General features: G+C 40.6%; 1 protein-coding gene across 1 annotated transcript in view; it reads right to left on the bottom strand.

Moving 5' to 3' along the window:
* SASH1 (SAM and SH3 domain containing 1) overlaps nt 1–25,335 on the bottom strand; it is a gene marked incomplete at its 5' end in the record, with an annotated part of 61,386 nt that overhangs the window by 4,311 nt on the left and 31,740 nt on the right. Inside the window, 8 exons of the mRNA XM_010077717.1 lie at nt 4,835–4,948; nt 8,517–8,667; nt 9,277–9,477; nt 10,594–10,763; nt 11,788–11,923; nt 14,120–14,263; nt 16,722–16,793; nt 21,257–21,603. Coding sequence (XP_010076019.1) covers nt 4,835–4,948; nt 8,517–8,667; nt 9,277–9,477; nt 10,594–10,763; nt 11,788–11,923; nt 14,120–14,263; nt 16,722–16,793; nt 21,257–21,603 — 1,335 coding nt within the window. The remainder of the gene's footprint in view (nt 1–4,834; nt 4,949–8,516; nt 8,668–9,276; nt 9,478–10,593; nt 10,764–11,787; nt 11,924–14,119; nt 14,264–16,721; nt 16,794–21,256; nt 21,604–25,335) is intronic.

Genomic DNA, 25,335 nt, shown 5'->3' with positions numbered 1-25,335 from the left:
GAAAGAAAGAACCTGTTTAACCTAAATGAGAAATAGCTTGCTTTCTCTCTTTCTCTTGCCTCTTTCTTTGACCAGTTTAAAAAACAAAGTATACAGAAAACTAGCAAAGAAAATGGAAGTTACATCTAAAGAAAAATAGGGAAAACATTCTCCCCCCCCAAAAGTTAGTTCCATTTACTGGCATGCCAGCAAGGTTACTCTATCTAAAATTAACGCGTGCCTATAATGGAAGCATACAGGAACTCCTTTCTCAGAAGCTGTACAGTTCACAGCTCTACTCAACCTAAATATTACCATTTCTCCAAAATGCCAATGAAGACACATCACACATTAAGTCGACTCCCTTCTTACAACCTTGACTTCAGGTAGCTCAGAGAAGTAGCAGAAAGACTTCTCCACCTGCACCTTTCCATGGAGCTAGGCCAACACCTTCTGAAAATAACTTACAACCACATTAAAAAGACATGTGTAAGAAATGTTACATTCATTTTTTAGTGCCTTCAGGCACTGATGTCAATATGTAATGAGTATGGAAAGGAGTGTTCTCTTTTCATTATTCATATTTGCTTGTACATGTCTGACTTATGCAGTAATTCACCGTATTGTCTGGGGCTTGCTGTTATGATTCACGTAAAAAAATCCATGTACCTTCTTTTCAATCTGAAATATTGATCAGGGGTTTATATACTGGTATTAGTGGGTATATCAGGGGTATACTGGTTTTAAGAAAGCACACTCAGGAACCTCAACACTGAAAAAAAAGGTGTGAGAAATGCTACTACTGTGCAACACAAGCTCTCACTGAGGCCATAAGGGTATCTGGTAAACAACATTTTGTTTTTTAGAAATGAGATATGTCTATATAAAGCCTGTGAATGGAAAAAAGAAGAAATGGGGAACAGAAAAAGGAAGAAGAAATCAACAAGAAAAAAATTTTTTTGGGGGGGAAAGTAAAATCAAATATTTAGTTAATTCCAGCCCCGTTTTGCATAAAAATACAAATGTGGAGAGAATGGAAGTTCAAAACATTTCTTCTATAAAGTATATAACCAAACATGCAACCTTTAAGCTCTCTGCTTCAAAATGGTTTTTAAAAAGTGCTGAGTTCAATGCTACTCTTTTGTACAAAGGATAGGGGTTCAGAATGTAATTTTTCTTACATAGATTTATGTCAAGAGCAGTATCAGGAGGGCAGCTGTGATGTCTCTTTTTCTAGCTATTCCTTCCCTCTTCCTGACTGCCAGGTGTAACTTCATTAGATGTTAAGAAAGGAAGGAAATAGTTCCTGAAAACAGACTTTTAAATATGTTTTTAAGTTGTTTTCATGAAGTGGAGAGCTATATAAGCCATGTCCACAAGTGTTACATTCCTACAAGGGTTCAAGTATATAGCTAGTAAGGTTTAAAACACATTTTTAATGTTAGCATTTTTGATAATAATTCATTCTTATGATTCCCTGGTACAGTTAAGCAGTCTAATGCCTTTCATAGAGCTGTCAACCACAGCAGCATCTCTGATTTAAATGTGTGCAAAAGGACAAAGGTGTCTGGGTGAAAACTAAGATAACAAAGGTGACCCTTACACAAAATGAAACGGAAGTTTATATTGTTTCCAGGTTCAGTTCAAGCTACAGGCATACTTCAACTCCTTTGTTTAATGTTATGATGCAGTTTTGGTTAGAAAAAGCACTGTCCACCTCTCATGACTCATTAGAATACAGAGACAGAACTTTCCAATTCCCTGTCATCATCTGCCTAAGAAGCAAGGAGATTATTTTGGGGAATGTTTCCAGAAGTACCAGAGCTACAGCACGAAATTTTCAGTGTTTCTCTTAGTACTTCTTTCTGTATGGAAGACAGTTCTCAGAAAGTTAACTATTCAAAACCGCACACAGAATGCATTCAGTGGCCTGTCCTGCTCTCTGTGGCTATATTTTGTGTACATTTCAAACAGCTCTGCTGACACAACAAATATGATGGCAGGGTAGACAATCCCAGACTCATTGCTTTTTTTCACTCATTACAGACCAGTAGAAATGACATTACATTAGGCAATGTGGCCACCTGTTCTGTTGCTTCCTTCTCTAATTAGCACTGAATGCTATAGTGCTTAGGATGCCTACTTGGCACCATGGAAATCTGGGCTTCAGCTTCTGCACAAATCGCAGAACACCCTTATCCCACCAGATAAAGCCAAGTCTGTTTCTTCAGCTCTGTCCATTGCATGTGCAATTTTGATCTCTTACCGTCCCCTCTCTCTTTAAAAAAGCTATACAACACAAGAAAAGGTTCAAAGAAGCCAGGCATGATCAGGGACATGAAAGACCTATAGGGAATAATTAACAGGCCTTCTAAGATTAGCAAAGAGATGACTTGGGAAGGAGTATAACAGAGGTCTATACACAGACACTGTTAGGTATGGGGGTTCTAAGGAAGACCAGGGATGTTCATAAAGAGAAACAGTTTCAGGAAAATGGATGAACGCCAGGAAACAGCACCCAATTTTTGAAGTCCTTCAATGACTCATTGCCCAAGAGTACCCTGGGAAGCATCAGATATGCTTGCTCTGTTCCTATACTCTTCTCTAGCTATCTGCTTTTGGCTAGTCCTGTGAGAACAAGATTTCCAATATGGTTTCCAAATGCAGTCAGACAGATGACCTTGCACGCAAAACAAGCCCAGTATCTGCACTGGTGTCAGAAGTCTAAAGGAGAGCTTGCTCTCTCTGCCTTGTTTCAAACTAAGGACTGGACTATATGGACTAATGGTTTGCTCATGCATGGCTGCTTTTTGCTCTTACTTTCTTCCTGTCTAACACCAAATAGGTCACAACGTTCCTTGTTCTCTGTAAATGGGAATAAAATCACAACACTGCTTTAAGCACATTGTGGATACCTCTGAGAATACCCAAATATTTCTGCAGTGGGACCCTGAGAAGTACCTCTGAAAGATACATCTGTACCACTGCCATAGTACATAGCAAACCATTTTCTATCCAAAATGTAAGAGCAGCTATGAAATCTTGAACTGATGCCAAAAGGTCCAATATCAGCCCAAACCATAGGACAGTATACTAGTTATCAAAATATTATGTATAGCCATTCCGCAGAAAATGTGAAGACCAATTTCTTCTCAGAATGCATTACCCTCTTATGGAGGGCACTTTATTATTGCTGGTCTGCACATTATGGTGTTTATACTAGACAAATGATTATCCTTACTTTAACAGATGAGAATCAATGTATTTTGAAAATAATATGCATTTAAACAACTATGGTCCACAAACTTTGCAAAGAAGGTGGAGCACATTTCAGATTAACCAACCTTGACAAAATCTCTGAATGAATCCCATACCAAATGTTCTTTTCATAACGGTTTTCAAAACAAGCACTAAATGCATTTGTGAGCAAAAATGATACAGAAATGCAGCAAGCCATACACGAAAAGCAATATAAAAATCATCAGTGTTATTTCACATTCTGCAAAACTCAGATAGAAATATTAGCTTAAATGTAATTGTAAGGATCTAATCAGCCAGGCAATGACAACTGCTTTCTAAAGATTTTATTATATTGTTAAAATAAGGAAAATGTACAGGCAGCAATTTAATTTCAGTGCTACAGCTATCATTATGATGGCACTTAGAGACAAAAAGAAAGAAAATTGTCACATATGCCATATATTTAGCTATGATTATATTCCAGCATGCCTACTGCATGGGAATTCATATTTGAGAACAAAAATCTTTCCGCTTTCAGGAATTTAGCGTACTGCCGATTTCAGGCATTCAGCTTCAAAGAAAATTGCAATTTTCTTCAATAAATGGTTATTTCTGAATGGCAGACTGACAGAAAATGCATACTAACAGAAGGATCTTTAGCTCATATTTTAAATTGGAAAAACGGCCATTACAAGGGGCATACAGTATCTTTACTTTTTCTGTTCTTGGTTTCCTGTTTATGCTGGATGTTAGCAATGAAACCAGGCAGTCTGAGGCCAAGCCATGGCTCAAATGTTTGGAGTGATTATGTCAAACTCAAACCAATTTAATATATTTTAATATTTCATCCCTAATGAGAAGTTTACACTATCCCTCAAGGAAAGCACGCTCACTCAGCAGAACAACCTGATTTCTTGAGAACAGAGTAATCTCTATTATCTGTCTTTGTAATTTTTCAGTGCATCACCTTTCACTGATGCAAGATAAGGTAATGGGAACTGATATATTAACCTTTTTTTTTCATAGTTTATTTCCTTGCCAACTTCCCAATTAATTTAACCTGCTAGTGTTCATACACTAAAAAGTCCTAAATCTCTGCCATTGGCTTCTGATCAGAGGAGAACACAACAGCAACCTAAGCAAACACAAAAACATGGCCTAAAACAGAGAATATTTTTTCTAAACAGTTTTTGTATGGGTTTAGAAGAAATCCTCCTAATCTAAGTGAAGTTCAGTGACTTCTCCATTGCCAGTAGTCCCTTAGTCATGGGCTGTTGGAGTGTGAGTAGTACAAGCCCCACAAGGCACAGTTTCATGAAAATATGCTAGGGAGTGGAGAAGGCAGGGAATGGCAGTGAGAGTGCCTGTTGCCTTAGGATCACAAAAGAAAGATCATCTGTGGAATGTGATCTGTTTCCTACCAATGGAAATAAATAAATTAGAAACAGTAGCAATGAAAACCAATGCCTCAAGCCAAGAGGGAAAGAGACAGAGCAAAGGAGAAAGTCAAGTATGAAGCAGCTTGTGTTAGCTAGGAACAGCAGCAGAAAGTACATGAAATTATCTACTGAAAACAGGCTGCAGGGTTTATAAAGCTCATTGCTGTCACCATTACCATTCTCCAGGTTTTCACTGCTTTCATAGCAGCCAGAATCCCGAGGAGAGCATCCGGTTAGGCCTTGGCCTTCAATGAGAAGTTTCTCCTGAGATCCTGACTGGTCGCTGTTACCTAAAGGATGCAAGAATACAGTGAAAAACAGGCAAACAGGAACTTCTCAACCTTCCATTTTCAACACCATTATCTTGCGTGTCCAAAGAAGGGCAAAGAAGCTGGTGAAGGGTCTAGAGCACAAGACTTATGAGGAGCATCTGAGGGAACCGAGGTTGTTTAGTCTGGAGAAAAGGAGGCTGACGGGAGACCTTATCTCTCTCTGCCTGAAAGGAGGTTGCAGCAAAGTGGGTGTTGGTCTCTTCTCCAAAGTAACAAACAATAGGACAAGAGGAAATGGCCTCAAGTTGTGCCAGGGGAGGTTTAGAACGGATATTAGGAAAAATTTCTTCACTGAAGGGGTTGTCGAGCACTGGAACAGACTGCCCAGAGAAGTGGCTGAGTCACCATCCCTGGAGGTATTTAAAAGATGTGTAGATGTGGCACTTAGGGACATGGTTTAGTGATGGACTTGACAGGCTAGGTTAATGTTTGGACTTGATGACCTTAAAGGTCTTTTCCAATCTAAACAATTCTATGATTCTGTGATCCTCCCTGTTGTATTAATTGTATTAGATCACTGTTTTAGAAAAGTGAGCATTAGGAATAGCCACCACAAATGCTGGAAACGTTCATCCCATCATCATTTGGTAAAGGATTAAGCAACAGCCTCAGCACAAGCGTGAGGGAGCAGTGTGGTACATAATGAAAGCTGAATGGACTGTGTGTGCCTTGGGGCCAAGTCCTGCAACTTACAACCATGTAAATTTATTTAAAGTGATGGTGTCTAAGTTCTTTCTAAGACTTAAAAATCTTCAAAAACCAAAAGAAAAGCAAAAAGCACTAAAAAGAACCAAATCAAGTAAAAAATAATAAAGTCATAATCCTGACCTACTTTCCACAATGGACCAAGAGGAACTAGGTCCTCCCCCCTCAGAACCCAATGGAGCCCTAAGGCAGCCTGGAAACTGATCTAGAACCAACAAGCGAGCTAGAACCAACAAGCGAGCTAGAACCAAGCGTAGACCCATAAAGTGATCTAGAACGAGCTCTAGAATGCCATCTAGACCCACAAAGTGCTCTAGAATGGTATCTAGAACCACAGAATTATACAGAATGGCACTTTAGAACAAGCTCTAGAAGGCCATATTGAACCAAAGTGATCTAGAATGAGCTCTAGAGTGGGATCTAGAACATCAATGTGTTCTAGAATGAGGGCTGGAATGGCACCAGAATGTGATCTAGAACTTGATCTAAAACGGGCTCTATAACCAAGGAGTGATCTAGAACACAACCTGGAATGCGATATAGGACAAACAGGTGATCTAGAAACTCGCTCTAGAATGTGATCCAGAACAATAATCGCGCTAGAATGTGATCTAGAATCATAAAGCGAGCTAGAACCTGATCTAGAACTACCTCCCTGCCAAAAACCCCAGCTCCAGAATTCAGACCTGCACCAACACCGCCCCAGCTCTACAAACAACTGACTGTACAGGACTAACTATCTGTCAAAGGCCCTGATAAGGAAAGGACTTGTTATGTCTCAAACATCTTGGTTGTAAAAAGGCAATAAGCAAAAATCCTCTTCCTTGCTGATAAGAAGTGAAGAATGCACGCAAGGCTTCATTCCACTCACTAACCAAGGACAAACTTTTGCTTAACAAGGTTGTCGCCATCAGCTCCAAGGTGCCAACAAGGTGTTCAAGAAATGTGTAAATGTGGTGCTTTGGGACATGTTTTAGTGGGTTAGGTGGCATTGGGATGACAGTTGGACTTGATGATCCTTGAAGTCTTTTCCAACCTTAATGATTCTATGATTCTATAAAGGATCAGGAGTGGGTCTGGCAAAGTTAGATATTGTCCCATAATGAAGGGAGAAAGGACAAGGGAGAGACTAGTGGTAAAAATTCCTTCCTTCCTTGGTCTGTGCAAAAAGCCAACACTCAAATGTGGTCCATCCAGGCTGAATAGGCTGGATTCCAGGAATTTACCCAGAATGTGTGGTCAGAAATCATACTTTGTAAAGAACCTAAATCTGGAGCTGAAGATACAGAAAACCAAATTCACGATGCAAGGATACAGTTCATGTTGTGTTTTTTTTCCCCTACAATAAAATGTCAGAAATGGCCATTCCAATTCCTACTGTCAGCACATAAAAAGTAATTATGGGGTGGAACTAACTGCTGTTGCCCCTCCCAGGTTCCAGCTGTCTGGTCCCCATCTCTTTCTCTTCATCACCCTGACCTGGAACTGGAATTTATACTTTCCAACCACCACATCACATAGTTCTTCAAGTTTTCAAACCAAAATTGAAGGGCCCTAAAAAAAAATAATTATTTCAGGGAAGTGAGCATTCTAAATAGGTCTGCAAATAACAAAGAGAAGTTCATATTAGGTGACGAAAAGCTATTCTGATACAAGTGAAAATAATCTAATTCTGCAACTGCAGTTTTATTGGGGGTAGAGGAGGGTGGAGAAACTGTGGATGCCTCTTTGGGAAATGAACAAGAAAGCTACATGTCAGTGAAAGCTCAGGCCACACAGCACTGTCTAGAGATAGTAACCACACACTGATCTGTAACAGAATTAAGCATTGCCCACTTAGTAAGCAGCTGTTTAAATTGCTGCTATGGCAGTTTAAGCTAAGATTTTGCACAGAAGCAGCTGAGAAAACCCCCACGCAATCCATTCCACTGATTCTGCTTGCTGGGATACTAAACTTCTGCTGACATTTAGGGACAAAGGAGAAATTCAGTAGTCTCAGGTTGCTGCAACTAGGCATAGAGCACATCTGAATTCCTGTCTCAAGCTACACTTGCTTTTCAAATGTTTCTACTCTATCATGACTCTACTGTGACTACTGCATGGATGGTGCAGTGCCACTTCTCCTGTGTGGCAAAGACGTCATCCAATTTGACTGCCATGGCTTACTCTGCTTTCCCTCATCTTTGCAACCTCTTGCCTGAGATCATGTGTACAACGGGCAGAATTGCACTGCTGCATCTTAGATAGTTGGGTCACTGTCTTTCACTCTTTGCATTTGACTGGTATATTTTCTCCCTTTGAAAATCACTGTGTTGTCGTGTACAACCTGAAGCTACCTGTACCATCCTGCAATTCACAGTATGAGAATGCACGTGCAGGTAAAATAAAAGAAACTTTAATTCACATTACCCTTCTCCACAGCCCTCTGGGCTTTGATCTTTTTCTTACCCTTGAGATAACCTCAGTCTCTTCCCTCTAGTCTAGAAGCTTCTTCTTTCCTGTTCTCCATGCCTCAGCTCCTTATTTTCAGTAGGTTATCTCAGGATTTACTCCTGAACATCAGTGTTCTAAAGGGTATGTGTTGTACACTTGACGTCACTGGAATAAGCTGGGTAGCAGGGCTTACATGAACAAAAGAATTCTGGCAGAACAAATACAAGTCTTAAGTCACAGCTGTTACACTGGATTACCCTGGAAATAACTAGATTGGTGGGGGAGGTGGGGAAGATCAAAATCCTGGAACCAGTTTTCTGCTTTAAGGGGTTCACAAGGTTCTCGGCAGAGCTCTAATAAAATTGAAAACCTCAAACATCCAACATACTATCATACTCCTGTAGAAGTTCCACTGCTGTGAGGAGGACGGCTCTGTGCTCAGGATCTCGGATGTTCAGTTCATCCAAATCTTCCTCTTCTAAAAGCTTAAAGGTATCCAGATCTTCATAACCATTGAACAGAAAAGTGGGCATGTGCTCCTGCATAAAAGGAAAAAAAAAAGGTAAAAAAAGAGCTGTAGGACAACAGATTTATTCAACTTATTTTGTCAATAAAGATACTAGAAGAGATTCTCACAACCAGCAAAAAAATAACAGCAAAATTATAGGATTATAGATAGTATAAACATTACTCAGAGTTCAGGGAAGTAGCTGTGCCATAACTAGAATGCTGTATATATTTTTGTATTTGGAAGTACAAAGGGTGAATGACATCTGCACGAGTTTATCCCTAGACCTTCTGAACAGAAACATGGAAATACCCCTCCTTTTTAAAGACAGGGTAACTATTGTTATTTTACACTTTTTGCTTACTTTTGAAGTGTGTTAGCTAGTAGCTGTATTATGCAACAATTTAAGGTCTCCAAGTGCATATAACTTGCAGCCTGCAGCACTTCATCAAACCTGACAGGCACTTCTGCCCAGCCTCTGCTATTTTCACTCTGCAGCTAAGACTCAATTCTGCTAAGTGGTGTCACACTCCTCAGGATTATGAATCTGGTGTGCAGCTTTCAAAACTAACAAGTCCACAGATGTGGCCCCCTTCCCACAAGCAAAACGGAAGGGTAAACAGAAAGAGATAATTTGGACCTTTAAGTTGATGCGATCCAAGAGATCCTCAACTGACTTGGGCTGGGGTGGTCTGCTTTTCCGGCGTCTCCTGGTGGGCCGCTTCGGCTTCTCTTCCTCTTCATTTAACACGTCCACATAGATAAATTTGAAAGTTTTTTTTAGCAGGCCCATCCAAGTGCCCATGGGGGGTTTGCTGATTATATCAATGATGTCACCTTTCTGCAGACCCAAGAAGCAAAAAAGGCATTTAGGCATGCTTTCTGATGGATATTCAAGCAAACACATCCACCTTCTCTTAGATTTTCACATACACTGAATGGACAACACTCTTTAGTTTTCAAAAGGTGAACCACAGCTCTTGCAAAAATGTCTGATTATACTTGTTTTACAAACGGAAGAAAATGGAATTAAGTAACATGCTTAAGATGACAAAGCACGTCAACAAAAGAACCTGGAACCAACCCCAACTCACAAACCTGCTTACACCCCCAGCAGTGCATCACTGCTGTTTTGTACAAATGTCTCTAAACTGTGCAACTATCTGAAACTGGTGCAAATTAAGAACATGCTCAGTGTATATGGGCACAATCTCACATCAGATCTCCTGAGGAAAGGAGGCCTACGCAGAAGGAACCATGCAACACTGCTGCTTTTCCTAATAGGCTCCTAACCATAACAAAAATATGGACACAAACTGTTTTTGTTTCCTTAAAGATATTACCTTACGTACATCTGCTTTAATAGGAATTAGTTGCCCTTGGAACTTATGTAATGAACGCAAGGAGTCAGATAGTTTGAATCTAATACAGCACAACTGAAAATAGTAAAAGTTGATACCCAGAAAAATAAAAGGGGGGGGGGGGGGGACAATTCACAGTCAGCAAAGCTATTCAATATTAACTCAAAACAAGTTATATTAACTGAAATGCCTTTAAGAGACACTATGTGCAGGCACAGCCACATTTCTTCCACGGATTTTGAAAGTTTTTCCATTGATGGATTAATTCATTGTGGCAGACAAAGTATTTTTCAAGTCTTTCAAACAAAATCCTTGCAAAATGGAAATGAATTTGTGGCACATTTTTATTTTTCCAGAAACTAAAGACATAAGTATCTTTCCCTGGACATGGAGAAATACTAATACTTATGTTCTATAACATTTTGTTGTAATCCAGGGAACTCTTAAATGTATCAGAGTAAGACAGATTAAAGGCTTCAAAACCACATGTGAACACATTAAAAGACCAAGAATTGTATAGTTCTTGCAAAGAGCTCTTAATTAAGAATTTTGGTAAAATAAAAGTTTGACCCATTAAAACCAGAAATAGCTGGTACCTTGAGCTTCAGAGAGTCTGTATCATAAGGACTCGGAGTAAAATCAGTGTGAACCCTGGCTCTTCCACAAAAAGGTCCTCTGTAAGGAGGCTCTTCATCATCACCATCTTCTGATTTCACGCTCTCCCTGTTGCTGGTTGAGGAATCTGTTGTGCTCACTGTCTGACCACCTGTGTAAGAGACATAGCATCAGTCCACAAAAAAGAATCTCTGTGAAGAAGTTTCAGAAACTAACAGAGGCAAGACAGAAAATGTAACTTCTTTCTATAAAACGTGGTAATCAAAAGTTAAAAGTCCTTACACATGTGATGGGAGAGTCAGTTTGCACTCTTGTTTTCCCAAATTCAGCTCCTCAATATTTAACTGAGCTGTATAACTAATGTCTCATTTATGGTACATCACAAGAGATGTCATCTTTCTGGGATGTCCACAAAAAAGCATAGTGGTGTGAGGAAAATAAGCTCTGAATCCTGCATGAGGGTTCCAGATTCCCCCCTCATGTCCAGAAATTTGGTTTTACAGCAACAATTTGTATTGATATTACAAAAAAAAAAAAAACCAACAAAAAAAACCCAACAAAAAACCAAAAAATGCCCAAAAAACCAAAACTGCATGATTTTCAGAACACACGTTCCTTTATTTAACAACGGAGCTTTCTCTTCAGTTTTTATTACCTCAATATGTTCTTGGTTTCTATGGGTCAGTAATTCATAGTGAAGCAAGTTCACACCATTTGTGTCCCACTTAAGCTTTTGTGTAGAGACAATCTTAACCAGAGAGGTTTTAAATAATACTCCTCTAACTAGTTAAAGAGAGAACCTCAAGGCCTCTCTAGAGGGGCGGTGGGAAGCCCATCAGGCGTGCCCAGGAGAAATCGAGTGTAAAGATGAGCCTGTTTACTACTGGCCAATGATTGTAATTCTCATTCCAGTCATTTATATTATATAAGAGCACGACACAGCAGACCCAGCCAGAAAACAGGATCTCACTTTTTCCGGGCTCTGTATCAACATAAAACAAAAAAGGTCCCTGCAACAAAGAGCTTACGGTTCTTTGTAAACCCTTACTGACTCATCAGCCTTTCTACTTTTTAACCACTGCTGCTGTTTTGACTTTATCTGATTCTGCTTACTGTGGAGATCTCTGCTCCCTGAAGCCACAGAAATGGAGCAACACAATTAGAACTGAACTTACTCATTGAACTCTGACCGCTTAAGGAACTCCTCAGGCTCTCTACTGAGCCACCGGCTTTCAGCTTGGGTTTGTCCAGGGAGTCAGTGTCTGGCAGCGGCGACTGCGGAGAACCTGGCATGACCCCAGGGCTGGACTCCTGAAAGGGATTGAACCATTTCAGTTTGCTAAGTTAAGATAGGCACTGACAGGAACTGATTGTTCATCTCCAAGGAAAGAGATTCTGTTTTCCTGCTCTTTACCAAAGAGGATGAAACATTCTATATACACTTATTTAATGGTACTTTGCTGTGGCAGAAACCCCACTTTATTAGGTATGATAGCAGGGACAGGAGCAAGCAGTCCAGCCTGAAAAATGTAGCATTGTAAGTGGAAAGAAACATTACAAAAAAACTCTCAATTCAAAGGTTTTGATGACACGATATTTTTGCCAGCAGCTCTTGCAAAACAGCTAGTGCCAAATTCCACTTTCTGAATCAGGATTTCATACAAAGATGAATACAAACAAATCAGACAAAGCAAGTGAGATACACAGCAACATACTTTTTTTTTTTTTTTTTTTGCAGTGAATTGTTCATATCTTTGCTCATTTACCTTGAAGAAAAAAAAAAAACCCCTAACCAGAAAATGCAGCCTATGCATAGTGTAAATACTCACAAACACAGAGGCATAAATAGAAAAATATTTTGCTACATGTGCAACAGGTGAGACAATTTCTCTTTCCATTCAGTCAAGCATTACAGGAAATCAAAAAAGGTCTTTCCTAAATTGAAATTCCATCAGCCTCTGTGAAGCACAGTTAAAGCAAAGCAGTAGACACTTGTGGCCAGAATAGCTTTTGCTTGTTTTTTTGAATGCAGAATGAGATACTGGCACACAGTTTGAGTCATGATGACAGAAAGGTACAAACATTCTAAAATGACTGTGCCAAAAAGGTTGAAAACAAAAGAACTGTAGCTTGCATACAAGAAGAGTTTTTGTGGAGATGTGTGGTCATAAAACTTTTAGATGAAAGCTATTATTTGCATGCTGCAGAATCATCAGAAAAAAAAGCCATCCCAGCATATGACTTCAGAGGTCAAGTCAATCTTGCAGAGAGCTAGAGAGCAGAAGTATTGCTAACTCACTGTAAACCAATTTCTCAAAGTATCCTTTTCTTAGGCAGACTTTACAGAGGCGCACTGTAAGGCCAGTCAGACACTAAAGCACCTTCTTATCAATATCTAATCATGTTAGACCTTAAAAAGTTTTAATTGTAAATTTAAATTAAATAACCATAACTGTAGCACTGCCCCTGGTTATGAATAAGTATGGCTAATAGTCCTATAGGAAAGGGATTCTAATGTTGCAAATCACTGCATAAAACTGCTCACATTTCTGCCTCTATGCTGTCTCCAGATTCTGCAGTTTGGGGTTATTATTTTGAATGTTACGAACTATTCCTTTTACAGGCACTAACGCTTTGCATTAATATCAAAAGGCAGATCCAGTGGGGCATCACCCCCCTGTCCTTTGCCATTTTTTCTAAGGCTGCAAGCATCCCCGGCGATCCTGCGGCAGGTCCGAGGCCGCTCGGGGGCGATGTCAGCCAGAGAGAGCTCTGCTTTCCTGGCAGCTGGGTGAACTACCACTTAGAGATCTCAAATGCCAAAATGGGTTTTAAACAAATGCCGAAGAATTTTTGACACTCCACCAAAGCAAAGAGCCCAAAGTATACTAAAAGGGAAAAAAAGACAGCAATTGTTCCAAGGCCACTGAAATTCAAAGCCTAATTTACAACTAATGTACTTCAGGTTTGCCTTTAAGAACAAGCTATAACAATCTGTAATGAAGAATAATAGGAAAAACTTCTGTGGGATGATCCTTTCTGACTACATTGTGCATCTGGTTTAATGGGCTGCTGCAGAGGGCAAGCTATGATGGAGAATAGATCCGTAACAACAGAGAGGAACCGTGTATGTGAAGTTATGCTGGGAATTTAAACTAAGGTGTAAACTGCAGATTAAATATATTACTGTGACCCTGTGTCACAGACCAGTTTCCTCAATAAATAATGATGATAGATAAAGAAATGGAAATACAGAGCGAGATATGTAATGCCATCAACTACGGGCTTCTGCTGATGAGCTACTTGAATGAAAATCTGAAAATGCATTTTCATGGTTTGGCATCTATAGGAAGCCATTTCACAGTGAGGGCTTTTATAAGAACATAGGAATAAGCCACACCACACAGTCTTGTTAGAAATTTCTTCAGAGATGCCTTGAAGCATGGGAATCAATATTGTTTATCACTTCTACACTATTAAGTGGATTCCATTATAGACCTTACGTACCTGCTCAGACAGAGAGCTGCTATATTTTTTAGACATCCTTTTCTTCATGGTTTCTTTTACAGACTTCACCTTTTTGCCCAGAGATATACGGGAGGCAGAGGGTGATTTGATCACTTCTTTATAAACAAAGTCTCCTTCTTTGCCCTGCAAAACAAAACAGGGTTTAAACCTACAAAATACAAGAGCCATTTTCTTCCTCAGTCAGCGTATACACCCAGAGGTATCCAGGCAGACATAGGACAGCAGCATGGTATCCTCTTTGCTGCTCTGAATTCACAGCTGAGACCTTGTGCAAACCACTGTAGCAGTCCACTGTACCTCACTCAAGGCCTGATTTGTAACCATTACTGCAGTACTGTGTGTAGATGTGTTGGGGTCTCTTAGGCTGCCTTTATCCCTTTGAGTTTCATAAGTATTTGACCTGACAGAAAACTCCACGGTTTCAGGCTATGTCCTCCTGACACGGCATACAACAGTAGTTGTGGCTCATGCTGGTCAATACTACATGCAATTTAACAGAAGGAAGGGTACCTCTGAGATCCTACCTGTATGTGTGTCTGTGTGTGTGTGTATGTATATATATATATATATATGCAGAAACCTGCATTTGGCTACCCAAATTCACTTTTTATTTTCAGACAGGCATTCAGTTAACCTCTCTTGATGATGGTCTCTGTGGTTGTACTGTGAATTGTTTATAAAAAAACGCAAAAAAGCTACGAAGTCCATCAACTACGGTGGAAGGTTACACTTGCACAGCTATTCTTAAGACATACAACAGGGTATTGCTGAACTAAATTAGCCGGTCTGTATATAGCGGATGACAAAGGCCAGCTGCTTTGAACGCATTTAACCTTTTCTAAACCAGCTTAAGATACCCAGCATTTACTTATGCCACAAGTACACACAAAGAATGACCATGGATCAGTTGACATTTTGCCAAACCTAGTTGTATGACTCAGCCCTTGCTCAGATTGTCCAGGCAACACGTTAAACAGTCTTTCATTCTACAGTGTGTCAGGAACCACAGCAAAGCAGCTCTATTAGAGCTACTGCCAGCACCCTCCCTTGGCAAGGGTGCATCCAAAATCGCAACGCAAAAAGGACCAAAATCTGTTTGGCCAAAGAGGTTGACTACTGAATTTGTTCTCTGGCTTGGTTCAATAATCCTTCTGAGGACAATTTAGGTACATAAGATAACAAACCCTAAAATAAATGCACACTATATTCTACATAAAAGATTGATCTTTTTTTCTGAATTTATGTATGCTTTCTACTTTATTAATGTTCTCCCAAAAAAAGTTGTTTTGAAATTCAGATGATATTTCATTTCTGACAATTCTATATTTTTTTCTTTTACAAGTTGTTTGTGATTACAACTTCTTCGGTAACTTTGGGTCCTTTAGCAGAAACTAAAGACAGCTCTTTGCCTTATCTTTCTAGGAAAAAAAACCCTTCCACTTGATGGACTTAAATGTTTTCAAGAAAAAAATCTTGATCTGCATACATTATTCTGGTGGACTGCATCTTTCCCACTACTGATGCTAGTAGGGAAAAATGTAACATCTGGATTTCACACTTTCCTATATTCAAAACCAATCTGAACAAAATATGCCAAAGTATCTGTGTTTAGAGATAAACAGTAAGACTGAAAGTTAACTTTTTTACTGAGTGGAAAATTGATGAATAAAATAAGCACCCACAGTTCTGGCTAATTTAGGGGTAATTTATGATGTTAAAAAAAATAATCAGAAAAACAAAAACCACCCCAAAAAACCTAACTCCCATAAAAAATAATATAATGCTGGCACATAAAATGTCTCACAATTTAGACTTAAGTGAACAGAGAAGTTATCTCAGCCAATGTTGAAAAAGAAAATAAAAACATACATGGGCAAAAGGAAAAAATATGTTGGCAATTTCATTTGATATAATGTTCTGGATCATTTCTGTCCTGTTGTTTTTGGCCGCAGGCTGACCAACAGTAACACTGGGATCAACATGAGTAATACAAAATGGAATTAATTCTCAGGGGAAGTGTTTTTTTTTTGGTTTGTTTGTTTTTTTTTTTTTTTTTTTAAAAACACAAAGAGCTCTGAGATCAATTGCACAGCACCCAGCACAATGGGATCCTGGTCTACTCCAGAGCTCTTAGATACAATGAGAAAACAAATAATAAATCTCTTACATAACGACTTCCACCCAAACAACTTGCAGATCTTCAGCAAATCAAAGTTCGCTTCATCAATCCAAATAGTAAATATTTTTACCAAGGAAGCACAGTAAGCATATGTTTTGCCTCGGGTGATGCTCTGAGGAAGCCAGACACAAGAATAGCCCACAGATGTGCTCCCAAATCTGCGCTTTGATCACTTGTTCCTGCCTCTTTACACATATGGTATATAAATACTTATACATGCATGGATATGGGTGGGTATGTTATTCTCAAAGCTAAGGAAGTCTGAGGTTACCGAAGATACTCTGCTTTCTTGGATCCCCAAGCTGTTATTACAGACCTAAATCACACTTCAGTCTATTATAACTCTACTGCGCATTTCATTTCATGCTATTTCAAGTCTGCGCCTTCTTGTCTTAAACTCACCATTTGGTCGGAGCTGTTTCCAATATGAAGGGAACGATTTGTCAAGTCAAATCCTCCAAAGCTACAGGTTCTCTGCAAGAAAGAAAAAAAAAGGTGGATACACTTGTATCACAACGATTAGCTCACTCAGAACATCTCTGGTTTGGAGAACACCAGTGAAAACACAGATGTCTGAAAAAATGGAAACAAACAAACAAGCAAAAGGATGGGAGATTATAAATCAAGAAATCTGTTATAAAGCAATTTGAGTCATTTGTCCTTTGCAGAGAGAACTCCTTGGCCTAAGGTCTGCTGCTGTTGAGTCATCTATTGCCTACTCCTCTTTTAAAAAAGAAAAAAGACTTTTTGGTCTGAAGAAACTGTTGATCGTATGCACCAAGTTTTCCAGGATGCTGGCAATTCCACCTCAGCACTCCCATCTGCCTTCATAAATAAGTCCACAGTCGCACTGAAACAGAGAACCACCAATCTTTTAAAGCACTGTACAAGCCACCTTCTGGGAATAGCTGCATAGGCTCCATTTCCACTGAAACAGAGGGAAACACTAGAGGCCTTGTAGGGCAAGCCCTTGGTAAGAGGAGGGAAAAACCAGTCCAGCTACCCATAAGCATTGTGTCCCCACTCAGCAAGTCCTGACTCCACATTAGGTGTTTACCATCACAGCTGTCTGTGGTGATACGCAGCAGCTCTGCTCCTTCTGGGAGAAAGGACGCTATGTTTACAGTGCCAGTCACCTAGTGGAGTGACTCACTTTTGGCTGAATGCACAGATGCAGTTTATCATAATCATCCTGAATAAGACAAGAAAATCAGCACTATGACACTGCTTCCCTCCCAAGAGCAGAGGGTGGCCGAACCCCGTACAGTTGCATTTCTACAGCCAACCATCGTTTAACTGTGGCAGATGAGTCTCTGCTAAAGCTTTGGCACCACTTGAGAAAAGACCAGACACTTAGGGGGCTCAGAGGGAATCCAGCTTTTGCTTTGCAATCCAAAAGGTAAAACCTTTGACTTTTTATTTGGCCACTGAACAACCAGCTGCACAGTACTCAAGTACCAGGGAAATGAAGGCATGGCAGTTACAATTTACTTCCACAACTTCAACTCGGGGCTCTGAGTATGGGCTGAGAGACAGGCATACGTCTATTTTAAGTATTCTCTTCAGAGTTACAGTTGAGACAAACAGGAGGCAGAAGATCAACCACTTGCAAACCCTAAGTTCTTAGGGCCTGAACCATGCAACAGAGGAACTTCAAAGACACCTTAGGACTCAGCTAAGCATCGGATCAGACCTACAAAGGATTGCTCAATCAGTACCGGGAGTGTGTACTTGGGAGTCAGCGAAGACCCACCACCTGAGAACTAATACAGTCTGTTTTGACCTTCTGTTAGGAAGTAGCAAGCTCTATAAACTCAATAAACAACCACATCAATTAGTTCTATTAAACATTCATCCTGTTCACTGATAATCAGCACACATATTAATAGTTATTAAAAAGTTTTCTTTTCTTGCTTTTATGTTGGGTGCTGTGTACCTCTAGTGCTTGGATGACAGCTTTTGTACCCACCACAACCCTACTAGGGCTCAAAGCCAGCTTCATCTAGGCCCCACACACATTAAAAAGAGTGCTGTGATGTACAATTTTTAAGTGTAGGTTGGTTTTTTTTTCTTTTTTTTTTCTTTTCCTTTTTTTTTTTTTTTTTTTCACGGAAGGCATCGTGACCATAGCATAGCTTTTAAAAATTGTTTCTGGAAAGCAGTTGAGACCAACCACAAGTAATAAAATCTGTTTTTAAAGCACAGCACGTTTAGCTATGAGTAATGTTGTCCTTCTGTGAAGAGTCCATTCTAACTACTCCTACAGCGTACGGTAGTCCCAGCAACATAGAGGACATCTGGAACTGCTCTGAGTAAACTTGTCTATCAAACCAGCCAGAGCTCCTCCTAAAGCAGTCTTCTGAGAGAGCAAAATGTCTGTTGGTTAAAAGCTTCTGAATAAATATACTATATTAACGGTGCTCATTCTTTCATTATGGACCCCCCCATACATTTAACATTTGACTTCTGCCTTCAGATTTCAGTAGTGACCCTGGCAATACTGTACCAAACAAAACGTCTGTGGATGAGGAGAGGGCTATTCAATGGAATGGCCATGCAATCAAAAGTATTATCGCGTTTTGGGAGAAAAGAAAAATTGATGCGATTTGAAAATTTCATGCATGTCCAGGTCACTGAAACAAATACAAATGACAAAAATGAATGGCAAGGCAAGGCAGAGTGACCAGTTCCACTGAATACATAGGCATTGCAGTTTCTGTGAAGTTGCAGCAAATAAATATTAAGTGTTTCTAGGAAGCAGGAGCTGGAAGTTTGTCAGCTTTTTGCTGTTTCAGGAAGAAGTGTGTTGAAAAAGCTAGTAAAAGCAGTGTGCCTCCACCATTTATCCCATTCAAACAAGGAGCAGTTGACTGAGGAGTTCCTCAGCAACAGAACGCTATCCATTTCTCCTCCATTTGTATCTCTGTGAATAACCAAAAGTCAGTGCAGATGGTTCTCATGATGAAATTATTATAACGAGACTACTTATTACAAGAACTGAAAAGCTTGTTTCTGTCATCTGTATTTACAAAGACAGTTTTAGAGGGTATTTTTAGTTATGGGGCATTTCTAGCACATACAAATGTGCTCTTTTGCCTGAGATACCCTATTATTCAACCCACAGAAGGACAAGTAAGGCTTCTCTTATCATTGTAATATCCTTATAGAAAAACAATTTCTCTGAAAATAAACAGCACCCTGTGAGTGGCAGTGCGAGCAGTCAATGCAGAAGAAACAGTGAAGTTGCCAAGAGAGAATGTTCATGGTATTGGGTAGAAAAAAACAATTTGGTGGCTGAAGAGCAAAAAGTGAACCATGAAGGCTTGGTCACCACCAACAGGTTATTCAAGGACATGAAGGCTGTGACTCGTATTGAGAATACCTCACACATGAAGAAATGAAGTACAGACTTCTCAAAATAAAATACGTAGTTCAAGAGGAAAAGCTGCTTCTGCTGTATTGTTCACTGGAATATCTTGCTTAATGCTATGGGTGCACAGCTGTTTCCACCCACTGAAGTAGGGAACATATCTACATTGCCAACTAGACAACAGACTAGATGGCTCAGCTTTGGAGATCTGGCTGGCCCCAAAGGCCAGTTCCTAGGAAACTCAGCATCACGGTTAAGGGAACTGTCAAAACTGTGTCATACAATCAGGAAGCAGCTTTGGGTCTTTCTGGAGTGCTCAAATCACTTCATTTCCCATTGTACAGCACAACTTCCTTTTCTGGCCACCCTTTGTTCCCTTTCCACAACATTCTGAGGGATGATGCCACCTTCACCCCATGCCAGAAAGAAGGAGCAGTGGCCAGGGACAGAGTAGAAGGGGACTTCTTGTGGTGCTGAGCAGCAAGCAGGAGGGCAGTATCCACATAGCGTAAAATTCTCTGTCTTTCTGCAGCTGTGTGTGTAGCAGAGAATACAGAGCTGGTTGGGTGAACTGATGAGATGCAAACTGGGCCAATATGAGGCAATGACAGCAGGAGAGAAACAGAGCACAGTTGACTAAGGATGCTCTAATTCTCTGAAAATTTAGATCATCTCTCGGTATCCCTTTAAGAGAATACTGACTCCCAAAGCATCAGAACATGTTTATAGCATCTCAAACCTCCTCTGTTCACCAGTGATCTCAATTTCTGCACTAGGTGCAGAAATGAATTAAATTAAATTAATTAAAAATTAAATTAATTTAAACAGCAGCATTTTGTCATATTTGTTATCTCTCATAGAGTTATTCTGTACATGTAGAAACTGCAGATTCAACAGAACTCTTCTGTGATGGGATTATATCAAACTCTTCCCTTACAGCAGAATTACGGTGCTTAAGAGTTCCTAATGGCAAGGAAAGCAGATGCGCTGAATTTTAGTTAAAAGTATAAAGCAGAAAGTGTTGACTGCAACCTCACAGAAACTGGAAGACCACCTTCATGGCAGCTCTTTGACTCACAGACTTTTGGTGGATTCTCAAGAGAACCTTTTTAGTACAGCGATCCACTGTGGCAGCCCACTTCCTCTTGGCCTCCTCATCCTCCTCCAGCAGGCATCTCCTCAGGTCCTGCTTGTCGGCCTTGCTCAGGGTCCTGTCAGTAACGGGACGCACCAGCTGTGAGAGGTTGAGGTGACTGTACAGGCTTCTCTCCACCACATAGGTAATATTGAACTCGCTGACAGAAGCGCGCCCTCGTAGCCTTCTGTTTGGGAAGCCACAACCTCCACCCCCTTTTGTTTTGTGCCGCAGTAATTGTAGGTCACAAGTTGCGGGGGATGCTCCTTTCCTAGCAGGGCGCTGGCAAAGAAAAGCTCTGGAACAGGAATAGTTAGTATCCATTTTCTTCAATTGGATCTGCTTCCTTACACTCTGAATCTCCTCCAGGGACACCAGAAGATGGTGCTTGCGCCTGTTGCTGTCATAAAAGCAAATGCTTTCTGTACTTACCCCATGGCTCAGCAAGCCGAGGCTCTTCTTCATTTCCCCATCTGTCAAGGAGCGGCAAACTTTCTGGGTCTTCTCCTCTTCTGGGTAAGAGAAAAATGTCCCGAGTTTCTTGGGAGGCTTGATAAGGCCACGGCTATCAGTTTTGCTGAAGGTCTTCACCAGTTTCCGGTTAGCTCCCCAGGTATCAAGACTGCTGGATGAGGGAGAAGTAGTAAGTGAGTCCAAGTCATCCTCTGGCTGCTTTTCGCAGGAGCCGTCAAAGTAGAATTGCTTCTTGTGAACTCCAGAGTAAAGTGCTGATCTGTCATCCAATATAGGAGAGTTGTCAAGTGAGTGCTCTTCCACACCTACAAGGGACAAAAGCAGCACAACGCATGTCATCGTTCATAATTCTCCAAGGTGTTTCCCTGTAGAGCCTGACTGTATTTATTTATCACCTATTTAAAATGGAAGAAAACTCTTCCTGATATAAGCAGCCCAGAAGGTATTTGCGAGTGGATAAATCTGAAGCAGTTCCTTCCTTTTGTGAAATAACATTTCAGGGATGAGTTACGAGTAGACAGACGACAGCATCCTGTAGGTAAACTCATTGTTATTTTAGGTTTCTTTCTTTCATCTGCAGATAAAACCACAGATGAGTTCACTAAGAACCCCTTAGAAGTTGGAACTGGGATCTGTTTCTCATGGGGTTTTTTTGATACTTGCATATGATCCCCTAGTGACATTACAATAGGTCAGAAGTATAACCAGGTATGATAAACTAAACAAGTATCTCTCAGGTCCAGTTTTCCAATAGCCAGTGCTGCTGCTGCAAGCAGTATTTCGCCCAGAAAATTATAGAGCTGAGCTCCAGGATGAAACTAAAAGTTCTGGGTTTTTGCTGGGGAAAGAGACACCAAATTTAATCACACAGAATTTATTTAAACAGATGCAAAGAAAAAAAAAAGTAGGTCAAATTTGTGGGTGTGCCAATTTCAACAGTGTCCTGGTAATGTCATAAACACTTGGTTTTCACCAAATACATGTTTCGCAGAAAGGGAAGATGACTTTTTGCAATGCAAGTACTGGAGATGGGCAAACAGCCAGGTCTCCTTTTTGGAGTGGAGAGAAGGGAATAGAGGACCTGAAATTGCAATTCCTTTTCACATTTATCATTTCAGAAACTTTTCTCTGGTGTTTTCTTCTGAGGAAAGTATAGGCTCAGGTATTAGATGCAGTAACAAGGAAAGAGTCAAACAAGAGTACACATCCTCTTCAGTCCTGCCTTGACAAATTTCACAGCATTCATAGGTATCAGAAACACACACAGAAATGGGACTGAATCTATTTCTTGCCAAAACAAATTTCTTGCTTGACCCAACTTTGCCTTCCTCTTTGATTGCTTCCACAGTCTTACAGCAGAGCTAAATTTGAACCGTTACAAAAAAACGCCATGATTTACTAAACTCAGTAACAAGGGACACATTTCAAGATGAAAGAAGATTAGATGCTGTGTACAGGCCTCCTGTCTCACCTTCAGTTCACTCCGTTGGCAAAACATATTTGACATGTATTTGCTGAAACCCAAGATGCTAGTTTACCACGATAAAACTTGCTGTGACAGTGAAAGGATAGTGGATCGCATCTGACACACAACTTTCACTCCTGAGAACTTTTTTGGGGTAGGTCTGCAAGAATGGAGTCTGATTTTGACAACACTTTCACTGGACTGTTCAACTTGCTCTTTTTCCCCTCTACTTCTCAATTTGAACAGAAAATAGCCATTCTCCTGAGACCGAGTATGTGCTGATAAACAATTTTAGTCCACTGAGTAAATATGTTTTTAAACAGCTTGTAAAATATGCATTGTGTGTCAACACTGTAACAGATGTTATTTGGAGTGAGTCCATGACACAAAGCCATAATGACACAGATGTAGATGTGATTTGTTTTTAAATGCTATATAAGAATGGTGCCCAGGAATTAGGAAGCTTCAGTTACTTAGCTAGCAACAGACTAACACAAAATACACATGGATTCAGATATTGGCACATTCTAGTGAGAATCAGATCATCCAGATGTATATTTACTGTGATAACAAAGTCAATCCTAGATATGTGGGAGAAGGATCTGGGACTAGGGTACATTTCTTTAAGAACTACAGGAATGTATAAGGAAAATTTGTCAAATTTGTTCTTTCTGAAGAAATTTTTGAGGATTATGAGGAATCATTTTTCTGGGGAACTGCACATCAAGTTTTCAAACCAAGCCTACTCTCACACTGCTAAAGGCTGCTGAACACTGATGAAATTATGGAAATTTTACTGATGTTACTCAATCAAGTTTTACAGACAACTCCCCAAAGCCTAGCCATCTAGGATTTTACATTGATTCACATTCATAACACAGATTCAAGTAACAGCAGCAAACAGCTCAAGAACTCCAGTCAACTGCAGGTAACTTGGAAGGGAGCAATCCCCAGATCTGATGACAGTATTTTTTTGTGATCTGGCAGAGCTCTCTGACATCTCCAAATGGGAATACAGACCTACACTATTAGATAGGGGCATGGACAGTATTTATGAAGCACTTTTAATTTGCTATATGAAAACTTGCAAGCAAGGAGAATTTACTGAAAGAAAAGTCACAGGTATCTACTCCCAACGTAGACTTGGCTACTTAAGGGGCCTTCTATTTATGTAGAAGCTATGCAGAAGTAATCCATGTTGTTATTTAGCAATAATTGTTTTTGCTACAGTCTCCCAAGAGCCAATCTACAAAGGAACTCCAAAGTGCTAGATAAAGTGCAAGCTCAGGGTTAGAGATAATTTATTCAGAAAAGCCTGCAGTTAAAAGAGAGAGAACAGGCAGGAGACGGAGAAAAAAGGATGCAGAAAAAAAATTTTTTTTAGACAGCTGTTAACACAGTGACTTTTCTGTGGGGAGCAGGGGTGGAAAACTGCGGAAAAAAAACACTGGAAGGAACTGGGACACTTAAGTGAAAGACTGAGGGAGAAAAGGAAATAAGAAGGTGAAGCGCTGCAAGAGAGAGAATAGAGAGCAAAACAAACAGTTAACATGCTGAAGAGAAAGTCTGGCCAAACTGTAGGAAGGCATCTGCCTGCCCAGTGGCCCCTGAGCTGCCGGCTCCTGCAGCTGCTCCCACCCCTGGAGCCTCCGGTTGATTGCTCCCTGCAGCTTTTCCCAGGCCCCCAGGGAGGAAGGGGGTAGGACAGGCTTCTCTGGGGTCCTTCTTTCCCCACAGCCCTGTTTTGTTTGCCCTGTCTCATAAACCAGGTTCTTGCTTCCAATGTAAGCCAGCTTTATGCTCACCCTATAAGGTGACAAAACCTTTTCAGACCATGACAGCTGCCAGGTCCAGAGCTCTAGACTTGGCCGTGCGTTTCACGCCAGCCAGTAACACCATCATCACACAGGAGAGAGGCAGGCTAGATCATAAATCTGACAACAGTTTCCTGACACATACACCACAAGATGCATGCATTTTCCTTAAATGTACTAGGAAGGAATCATAATACGGCTTATTTCACTGTAAAACTGAGGGGAGCCAGCACACAAAACCAGGAAGGCCACTAATATGAGGGGTTGCTCACAATTCCAATGAGGACCCAAGCACGGCTGTGCAAAGAGGCTACTGAGGCTCAGGCTCCATTAATCTAAGTGCTCACACACGGATACAGGTCATCCAGAGTTAATTTTGCAGCATGGCGTTCCCAGGGGCTGAACTCTGTTTCCCCTTTCCCCACCCTCCTTCTCCTCCCTTCTCTCCCCCTCTCTCCTGGCAGCAGGGCGCATTCAGGAGCCAAACTGCAAGCAGGCTCCCCCAGAAGTAGGAGTTAATGTTACATGAGGCAGTTGCTATCCCACAAGAACGTCTGATAGAGTTTCTGTAATTTTGCCACATGATGATGCCATGCATTTTTTCCCCCCCCCCCAGCCGCTAGCCTCCCAAAATTCGCAGGAGCTTCACCTGTGCGCCGTCCCAGGCCTCGGAGGAGGGAGCATTGTGGTGGTGGCTCTCCTTACTTCCTTGCTGAGCCTGTGTGGCAACCAGCTGGGATTGCTCCTAGTCTCATTCC

Source organism: Pterocles gutturalis, unplaced genomic scaffold, assembly GCF_000699245.1.
Source record: "Pterocles gutturalis isolate BGI_N339 unplaced genomic scaffold, ASM69924v1 scaffold2011, whole genome shotgun sequence".
NCBI lineage: Eukaryota > Metazoa > Chordata > Aves > Pterocliformes > Pteroclidae > Pterocles > Pterocles gutturalis.
Note: the sequence above shows the minus strand (reverse complement) of the source record. Positions and strands in the feature narration are given on the sequence as shown.